Source organism: Austrofundulus limnaeus, unplaced genomic scaffold, assembly GCF_001266775.1.
Source record: "Austrofundulus limnaeus strain Quisiro unplaced genomic scaffold, Austrofundulus_limnaeus-1.0 Scaffold175, whole genome shotgun sequence".
In the NCBI taxonomy this organism is placed as follows: domain Eukaryota; kingdom Metazoa; phylum Chordata; class Actinopteri; order Cyprinodontiformes; family Rivulidae; genus Austrofundulus; species Austrofundulus limnaeus.
In genome coordinates this window covers 902,535-912,431 of record NW_013952577.1, presented here as the reverse complement: position 1 = coordinate 912,431, position 9,897 = coordinate 902,535, and the positions used below count along the sequence as shown (strand labels likewise).

Sequence of the window (9,897 nt, the reverse complement as noted above, 5' to 3'; positions counted from 1 at the left end):
TGTGAATAGAGAATTTCAATCCCCCAAAAAACTTTCAAGGACAAGTGTAACTTTTGGCTGTTTTCACAAACTTTCCAGGGCCTTGAAATCCATTTGCTACTGTTATTACCGATTGTTCCCAATAAACAGGTTTAATTTTATGTAAATTCAATGAAAAACTGAACATAGAAGTTGTTGATTCAGAAACAATGACGTCAGTTTACTGTAATCCTGAGTTATCCACCGCAACAAATGTAAGTTTTTTTTTATTTTATTTTTTTTAAAAGATGATGAAAATCCGTCATGTAAATAGAGAATTTCAATCCCCAAAAAACATTCAAGGACTTTCAAGGACAAGTGTAACTTTTGGCTGTTTTCACAAACTTTCCAGGGCCTTGAAATCATTTTTTCAAATTCACAAACTTTCAAGGACCCATAGGAACCCTGTATAAAGCACTTTCAAAACAAAGTGCTGAACAATTACAAGGAGATAAATCTAAAGTAAAAGGYTGTAAGAGCAGATAAAACATCCAAAAATAAAGCAATAAAATTATGAATTTAAAAGTTAGGACAAATAAGAACAGGCCAGCCTGATGTCATGAGGGAGATTGTTCCACAGTTTTCATGTTTTATTTTGAAAAGGTCCAGAACCATACCTTCTCTGGAGTGTTGACGTATTTGTTGAATCTTTTGAAGGCGTCGATGTTGAACTTCATGAGTTCTCCGAGCAGGTCGAAGTAGCTCTGAAGGACATCTCGAGACGTACAACCACTGTCTATGATACAGAACAGGATGTGCTGTCCACGCAGGGAAGAAAAAGCCATTTATTAGCTGAAGATCTAAAAAAAATGCACAGAATCTGGACTGTCTGCTGTAGCTGTACCTCTAACAGCCCCCTCTTTAGAAGGAACATCTGATCTGCATAAGATGTTGCTCCTCTGAGAAAACTTTCCACCGCTCTCGCCTGCCAGAACCTGGATGAATAAATATAAAAACACAGAATCAGTTAGGATGTTTCAACTCTTAGAAGAAAAAGTTTATAATAAATAACGACGACACTGGTTTTGATACCAACCTGAAGGATGAGTCGTGAGGCTCCCTCTTCATCACAGTGAGGAGACGCGTGAGGAGACCCTTCTTACCRTCACAAACTAAGCTTCTGTCTGTGTTGACCAGAGCTTCCACCTCCGGGATGTTGGCCTTCATGGATATGGCACTCAGCTCGTTCAGCTCCTGGTTGTTGAGGAGCAGGTACTTGTTCCTGGAAGACGGACGGCATTTAATAAGACAAGAAGACTGAAGCTAAACAGGAAGTGAGTGAATGCAGGGGCACCTACTCGTGGTGATCACTGAAGCTCTGAAGTAGTCTCAAAAACTGGATTTTAAAGGATATTTCCTGTATAATTAAAAGAAACAGTGATTATTTTCATAGGGTTTCTTTTTTTTATTTCTTGAAAATGATTTCTATTTAAACGGCTCATACTGGACTACAGTCGCAGTTTTCATTCTGGCCGTGCACCACGTGATTGGAGGCCGTGTATTTCCTCCAGATGAGTTTGTCAAACAGGTTATTGAGACCCGGGATGAGGCGGAACTCAGCCAGCATCTTGTGGACCTACAAGAAAAAAAACAAGAAACAAAATCCAGTCTTGCTGAAGCACAACATGTGCTCACATCTAAACAAAAACAAAACAAAAAGTACCTGATTTCTCTGTCGGCCCATTAGAAGGACACAGAGAACGTAAAGCACTTCCACTTTATACATGATCTCATGGACAATCTTCATGGACTGAGGCAGTCGATGTCTCAGGGGGCTGGTGGCCAGAGAACTCTCATCTGATGACTCTAAACATTAAAACACATAAATAAACAAAGACTACACAGTACACTCATGAGATTAACACAATGACKCACCTGTGTTGCTCTGCTCAGCCTCCTCTGTGGCCATCTGCATGAGAGCATCAAGAACCAGAGCGTTGTCCAGCCAGGTGTACCAGTCCTCCAGCTCCTGCAGGAAATTAGCCCCRGTGGCCTCTGACACCTTCCTGGTGGCCAGTTTACACAGACGCTCGATGAATTCAGGGATGTTCAGGAGAGTTACTGTAAGAGGAGGGATCCATGAAGTGAAGTGGCACAAAACACCTTTTCTTTTTGAGCGCAGGAAAGACCACCTACCCTGGTTGACCTCAGCGCGAGATGGACTGGCGTTGCGCTTCTGCTGTACATTTTTGGCCAATAAAGTGTGCTTGTCATCATTTCCTATGTCAGGTTCTGAAATGGTGACGGACAGGATGCGACAGAAGTTGGCCAGCTGCTGCTGGTCAAAGCTCTGGACCAGGTCTGACAGGTCGGGGATCCCGTCTAACTGGATCATCTCCTTAAAGACAAAACAGATGTAAAGTTATTAAATGCAAACAAAACACAGACATTCACACTTTAATTAATAACTTTATTAATACCATGGGGTTTAGATTAAATAAGGAGCTATAATATTATAATTGTTTTGTTTCATGTTACCAGATGACTGTACTTAATCTCACAAAGCTACATTAACTTGATAAACTAACCTATATTTTACCTGCTTCAACACATTTATTACAAACTAATAATTAAAGAACAAGATGACACACAGATAACAAAATTATTTTAATAAACCTATAATAAACTACATGCTGGTGTAGACTCTCAATCATAATAATCCTAACAAATTAAATAAAAAGCAACCAAAATTACTACAGAAAAGTTTATATTTCTTTAGGTTTTGTAGAATTAATTTAGCAAACATGTCTGATCATGCAGATATTAAAGATATTTTTAAATGCTTGTGTATCCATATAGATCATCTAAGTATTTACAGTCTTCAAGGAGAACACTAAAACTAGTGTTCTTCAGATCGTCTACAAAGACCTGAGCTACAGTTATTACTGTACCTATTGTTACTAGTACTATTATTACTAATACTATTATTAGTGCATGGCTGAATTAAATTATGCAAGTTAAAACCAGAAAAAATAGAGACAACTGCAATAAAAATGCAAAACAGAAGCAAAACTCTTAATGAATTTTCAAATAAAATGGTAAAATGTTTAAACACAAGGAGCCAAAGTAAAAACAAAATAATATGGGGATTAATACGGGCAATATCGTATAAAATCAACTTTGAGTTTTATATCATGCTATAATGTTACACTCTCATAAAAAACATGCCCAAAGTCGTGCTTTGACTCATTCATGCATGTTTGAAAAATCCTGCAGCGTTTTTATGAAGCCATGCTGAGGAGCAAAACGACAGGTGGGGACCAGAAACGCCCCTGGCATGTGTCTTTGAGCCTAACTTCCTCATGGCAGAGCACACCCCCTCCCCACATACCCCACCCATGACTCCTGCAGGCTCTCAAACAACGGGTGAAACTGAAAGTGAAACTGTCTGCTGAGCTCTTGACACTATTTCTCACTCAGTGACRCTCTTTTCAGATTCAAAATGCCTTTGAGGAAATGTATTTTCAGATGCCAAGTAAACTGCATCATAGCAGCCAACCCCGCACACTGAAATGGGTGAGACAGAAACAGAAGGAGGTTCTTAAAGAGACAGAGGCCAATTTCAAGGCGTTTAGAAGAGGAAGTGATGAGAARATAAGTTTATTTTCTATTTAAACATAAAAAAGCCTTTTAATAACAACTAAAGGTGACATAGATACTTTATTATGGTATAGTATTTAAATRTATGCCTGAGAAACACATAATATTGGCCCTTTAAAACATAAACCTGACCAAAACAGAACTTTAGAAGCACATTATTAATGTGTCTGCACACAGATAAAGACAGCTGATGCATGCATAAAATCTTTTGACATTTGTTACCAAAGGTCATCAACTTTCCTGAAGGAAATTTTGTACCTGATTAATTGAGTGTTAGCTGCAGTATTGTATTTTATACTTCCTGATCATTGTAAGTAAGGTTAAAGCAGAAAAAGAATTGGTGTGTGTCTCATGTGTTCTTTCTTTTAGCCTAAACAAAAAAGAGTTGCGTTTAAATTTCTTCATTCCAACTGTTGCAAAACTTAAAAGTTTTAAAGTTTTCAGGGTCATTCTTTAAATCCTTAAGCACACCACTGACCTTTTTAACTCCTAGAATATCTTCAATAAGAGTGGCGGTCTGCAGGAAGGTCTTCTTGTTTGTCATCAGGGTGAAGAGAAACAAAACAAAGTCATCCCTCGCTGCCAGGCTCTTTGTCACCCCCTCAGTCTGCAGAGTGAAAAAAAAAAAACTCTTTGTTTTACATCCTAATACCTGCATTAATAAGCTGTGAGAGAAACATGCTTTAAAATAATACACACATATACAGATACTTACACATATACAACAATTGTACAGAACACTAAGGCAGTCTTTCACCAAGTCATCGTTCACTGCTGTAACAGGAGCACATGTCAGGATGAGCATCAGGAAAATTAGACAAACTGTCTTTAATGAAAGATATTTTCACTTGCAGACAAAGGCACTTTTAAAATGTCTGTCCTACTCACTTTTAGGCATTTTCTTCTGCATAGTTAGTGTGGGTCTCATCAGGATTTCCACCAGCAGCTACAAAACAAGTTATCATGGTCTTTACAGAACAGCCGAGTCTTAAAGTTAACGCGTCTCATTGTGATCAAAGTGCAACAACAACAGTAAACATTACAAGCATCAGACCCTGTGACTTACATCAACTCCACCAAAAAGGTCAAAGGTGTATGTGTTGGGGAAAGTGGATTCCTGAGCGGTCTTCCTGTCTTCTGTGACGAAGGACATGGCCTCCATGGAGAGCTGTGACGATAATACCTAACAAAGAAAACGGTCCACATTAAACCAAACATACTCCACAGAGAAGCTACAGCGACAAGTATCCATTGAAAAACCTCTGCGTGCCTTGAGAAAGCTGTGAGCGTGGGAGAGGTCACTGTTGGGATGGCTGCTCTCGTACAGCTTCTGAAGTAAAACGGGGATGCCATGCCACTTGGCACGTTTATCTCGCTCCAGCAGCAGGCCTCCTGGGAGCTGCAGCACGCACAAAAAGCAACTTTAACCAGTACAACACGCATATTGAAAAAGGCATAAACATTTGCTGCAAAAATATTTTTGCTGTAATATTTCTAAATTTTATTTTTACATTATTCAAATATTTCACTTAAGAGTTTAACGGCAAATTACAAAGAACAATAATCAGTAAAATGCGGAATGAAATTCAGAACTAACGTGGGGAAAAAGTTCAGGTAATGGCAAATTCCCACAACTGTGTCACACAACTTTCAATAGGGACAGAATGGTCAAGAAATACATTTATAAGTATTTTTCTTTTAAAATACAGCATGAGATAAACAGCTCGGTTTATACAGCAGAAAACTGATTGATAAATAAATAAATAAATAATAACTTTCATGCAATATCTCAAACCATAACTATCTAAGATAAATAATCTGTCCTATTAACTCAAACTTACTGCAAATAAGATGCAACATAGTTTAACACTCGTTACTTATCAGTGTTTATGTGCATAAAAGTTTGTGATGAACTTTGGAACTGTTGAAATTTGGTGTTTTACAGAAACCAGCTCACCAAAAACACTCTTTAAAGTCCAGATGTTCAGTAAATATTAATATTATTATTAAATATTAACTTGATTTGAAACAGCAGTGCCTGACGACATGATTGTGTGGCCTCACAGATTCTGTAAAACAATCAGTGCAGCCTTTGTATGACAGTTTGGTCAAACTTAATCTCACATTATGAAACGATAGCATTTCCTAAACACATCTATTATTTTATTGTGACCCTATTTTATTCATTTGAAAAAAAAAAGAGTGACAGTTATAACAATAATACCAGAAACTTTACTACAAGTCATCTTTCAAAGCATAAACAAGTCACTGAGAACAAATAATATTTTGTGTATGCATCACAGTAGCAGAGGAATCAAAAGCACATTGTAACCTCTAACCCTCTGAAAATAAATTAAAGTTAATTGGCACAGTACCTAAAAAAAGCCAGTGTATCTAAACACTTGTGGCATTTGAAGTTCTGTGCAATCCAGCTGAACAAAAATAATCAGAAAATAACAATTACTGTAAAAAAATAATCAAAAAAGCAGCAAAAATAAACTTAACCTGCCTAAACATCTGCTTTGACGCACCCTTTTATGGAAACGATAGTGATGGTGGTTCGTGCGTCATTACGTCATCRCCAGAGCTCAGCTGCTTTAGCTCCGTATGCTAACATTAGCAAAATGTTACAACGATTTGTTAAGAGTTTTAAGCATTTTCGAGCTTATAATCCGAGCTGTTTGGGAAGTCTGACTCCCACTTATACGACCGTAGAAGAACAAAGTCTGAACAGTTTAACCTAAACGTATAAGCACCTTACTAACTGGGCATTCTTGCTAAGCTAACGAGGAGCTAACAACAAAAGATCCAGTTGAGCCGGAGGTTTCAGTGCATTCGCTGTCACGACTGACAGCGAATAAATATTATTCTTAGTCAACTATTTGCAACAAATACGTGGGTCGGAAACACTCCATAAGAATAATTTGATAGGGCGAGCGGATCTTCGGTTACATTTCCAACACAGCCTCTTCGTTTTCAGGCTGGATTCCAAGCGCAAGTCCCTGGCTGCTTTCAGTCGTCCAACTTTCGGGCGTTTTAGCAGTCAAAACAGGAGTAAATTCTCTTACCTGTGTTCCTCGACTGAAACCCTTGCCAGTAATTTTACTGGTCGTCAACTTTGTGACAATATTGCTGTTGGAGTTTCTTCGTTTTCTTCCAGTATAAATAAACTCGGACTTCACAAACGTCGCCATTATTTCTTCTTCCTGAACTGTTGAGGCAGGAAAGAGTAGACTTTGATACGCAGCTGAGGGAGATTTAGTGCCCCCTGCTGGCAGAGAGGCGGAACTGCATGTTATTTCATGCTGCTTGTTTGTTTTATTTTAAATTTGAAACTTTTGTAAATAATCAGTTCTTTTCGGAAAGCAGTACTGACACTTTAAAAGAAAACTCTTACAGCACTCTTATAACTGATATAGTAATAGTTATAGCTTTAAAGTAATAATTTATACAATCCCAATAAAAAAACAGAAATAGTGACTGTTAAGAAAAAAAAAAGAATAAAATTTTTAGCTAATTTCAAAACATTTTATTCACAATTGTAAAACCAAACATTTAAACTTTAAAATCATACCATTAAAAGAATAAGTTGTTGTTGTTGTTTAAAGAACTAGCTTAAATGGCAACAGGTCAGTAAGAGAACTGGGTATAAAAATACCATTTTACAGGTGTTGAATCTCTGAGTAAAAAAAATGGGCAGGTTCTGCTAAAAGCTGTTCAAAATAGTTGAACAATTTCATAACGATGTTATTCTGTGCAAATTTGAGAATATGTTAAGTATCCCATCACCTGCAGTTCTTTAAATCAAAATATTTAATGAAATATAAAAATCTCAGAGCTCAAAGAACGAGTCTGAAAGTCAATGCTGGATGTTCTTGATCTTCAGGCCCATCGCTGCAATAAACAGGTCTGATTCTGTTTTGGACATCTCTGCATGAACTCAGGAACACTTCTACAAATCATCCTTGTCCCATCCTCAAATGCAGCTCAAAACTATTTCACACAAAAATAAAAATATAAATAATGATTAAAAAAAATAAAATTTTATAATAAAAAAGCCAAAAGTGAACACAGTCTTAAAACAAACTAAAAATTGCCACTGTCTTCTTAGGGCCAGAGCTAATTTAAAATGTTATTATGGACAAAGGCAAAAAAAAAAAAAAATATAAATAATGATTAAAAAATAAAATTTTATAATAAAAAAGCCAAAAGTGAACACAGTCTTTAAACAAACTAAAAATTGCCACTGTCTTCTTAGGGCCAGAGCTAATTTAAAATGCTATTATGGACAAAGGCAAAAAAAAGGGAAAAAACTGTTCTGGAGTCAGACAAATTAAAATTTGAAACTCTTTTTAGAAACCAGATTAGGAAAACTTTGGAAATGCTTTGCATATTTAAGAGGGAAGAGGCCATCCAGCCTGTTATCAGCACACAGTTTAAAACCCTGCCTCTCTGATGATATGGGTGTGCATTCGTGCCTACAGCATTGACAGCTTACACATCTGAAATAAAACATCACCTGTGCAGAAACATTTATATGGGATTTAAAACAATTTGTGCTTCCAGTGGTTTGTGACCTGTCCAGGGTCACTGCCATGTCTCTGTCTCTCACACAGTGACCGCTGGAGGACATCAGCTCCCCGAGAAAACCAGGTAAAGAAAATAAGTGRTTTTGAACAACAGAATCCTACATCAGACAGAACATCAGACAAGAACGTGACAAAACACAGGCCTGTATTAAACTGAGTTTGTGTATGATGTACTTTTATTATGCAGCGTACAACTTAAATTGGATTCCAATAATATAATCACAATAACAATCATTTTTCTGTTCTGTACAAACAATATTACATTATCTGTGTTTTTACAATAATGTATAAATAAAAAGAAACAGTCTTTTTTTGTATTTGCAGCTCACACCTCCCCCCTGTGCTTCTTTCATTAAAACAATCAGCCGTCTGATGTAGTGTCTCAGTCTCACTCCTACTCCAGGAACGTCCACAAAAAGACATTTGGGCCTGCGAGACGTCYTCCGGTGGCTCGCTCAAGCTGCAGCTGTGACGGGACAGTATTTCACGCTCTGCCTGATTTCAGTCTTTCAAAGTGATCCAAACGCTTTGCTCACGTGTCCCAGAAGTGATCTTTGCACTCCGTCATCTGGAGGTAGGAGCTGATGGCCTCCCTCAGACCCTCGCTCACCAGAGAGTTGTCTGACTCCGTCCTCTTCCTCTTGAGGATCACTGACCTTTGGGGACAAACAAAAAATAGATTTGGGTTTTTAATCAGTTTGTTTTTATCTTACGAGCTAGAAAACATGTTACTATTTCAGATATGGTTAAATAGTTTAAAGAGTTCATAAACTGTTGCAGAAACACAAACAGATAGTTTGAAACAAAGTAATCTTGCTCTCTGYACACCACTGCTCAACCACGATCTTATCTGAACATTTTGTTTGTGCCCTTCTCTCCTCAGTTTAYTCAGTTCCAAATCTGTTGGTTTGAATCAAAGTTTTCTGAAACACCGTCAACAAAAAACTGAAAATAAAAGATAGTCACATGTAAAGCAGCAACAAGGGAGATGCCTTGTGGCCCTTCCTCTAACCTGCTGATGTCCTTCCAGTTGATAGTAGGTCTCCTGATGGCTATGGGAACAGGCCGAGCCTCACAGGAACCGTCCAGACCCCGGATGATGCAAGGCTCCGTCAGCCGACAGCACAGCCCGTCGGCAGAGTCTGTKGGAGGAGGTGCGGCGTGGCGTTAACCGAGAGGCCTGGCGAGAGGGCTGACAGTGTTCTGAGCTCGGCACAAACCTGAGTAGTGTTCCACCAGGTGACGGAGCGAGGGGAACGTGAGTCCTGGAGATATGTAGACCCAGGAGTTTTCCAGGTGGGAGATGCGGTAGTGCTTCACGGGGTTCAGGCTGGAAGAGCTGGTCCTCCTCAGAATGGACAGGGAGTGGCAATCTTAAGGCAGAAAGTCACACAGATCCAACAGTTGAGATTTCTAGATTTGTCATCCAAATTTAACCACAATTYTAGAAGAGTAGAAGATGTATCAGTGCCTTTATTTTACTGACAGTGGAAGAATCATGGGTACTTTAAAGGGATCCCTGATTAGTTGTATTTTAACTGTAAAATAAAGACTGTAAAAATTCTGTAGGCTGTTTAGTTTTGTAAATTTTTTAACTAAAAGTTAAAAATACATTACACGGACGGAGCCATTTTATTTACATACAAAGCATTCTGGGTAAATGATGACGTGGATAGGTCCTCAATGTGAG

The 9,897-nt window shown here is 38.1% G+C and overlaps 2 protein-coding genes across 2 annotated transcripts in view; both read right to left on the bottom strand.

The window, feature by feature from the left end:
* The window catches only part of trpc4apa (transient receptor potential cation channel, subfamily C, member 4 associated protein a), a gene marked incomplete at its 5' end in the record, with an annotated part of 13,777 nt that extends 6,957 nt beyond the window's left edge, over positions 1-6,820 (bottom strand). The window contains 14 exon segments of the mRNA XM_014017740.1: positions 636-776; positions 863-953; positions 1,055-1,240; positions 1,317-1,375; positions 1,463-1,594; positions 1,682-1,824; positions 1,894-2,079; positions 2,155-2,356; positions 4,097-4,225; positions 4,334-4,392; positions 4,507-4,564; positions 4,685-4,801; positions 4,889-5,017; positions 6,687-6,820. Coding sequence (XP_013873194.1) covers positions 636-776; positions 863-953; positions 1,055-1,240; positions 1,317-1,375; positions 1,463-1,594; positions 1,682-1,824; positions 1,894-2,079; positions 2,155-2,356; positions 4,097-4,225; positions 4,334-4,392; positions 4,507-4,564; positions 4,685-4,801; positions 4,889-5,017; positions 6,687-6,812 — 1,758 coding nt within the window.
* A 1,535-nt stretch (positions 6,821-8,355) lies between these two features.
* sla2a (Src like adaptor 2a) overlaps positions 8,356-9,897 on the bottom strand; it is a gene marked incomplete at its 5' end in the record, with an annotated part of 4,754 nt that continues 3,212 nt past the window's right edge. Inside the window, 3 exon segments of the mRNA XM_014017739.1 lie at positions 8,356-8,863; positions 9,220-9,349; positions 9,428-9,580. Coding sequence (XP_013873193.1) covers positions 8,740-8,863; positions 9,220-9,349; positions 9,428-9,580 — 407 coding nt within the window.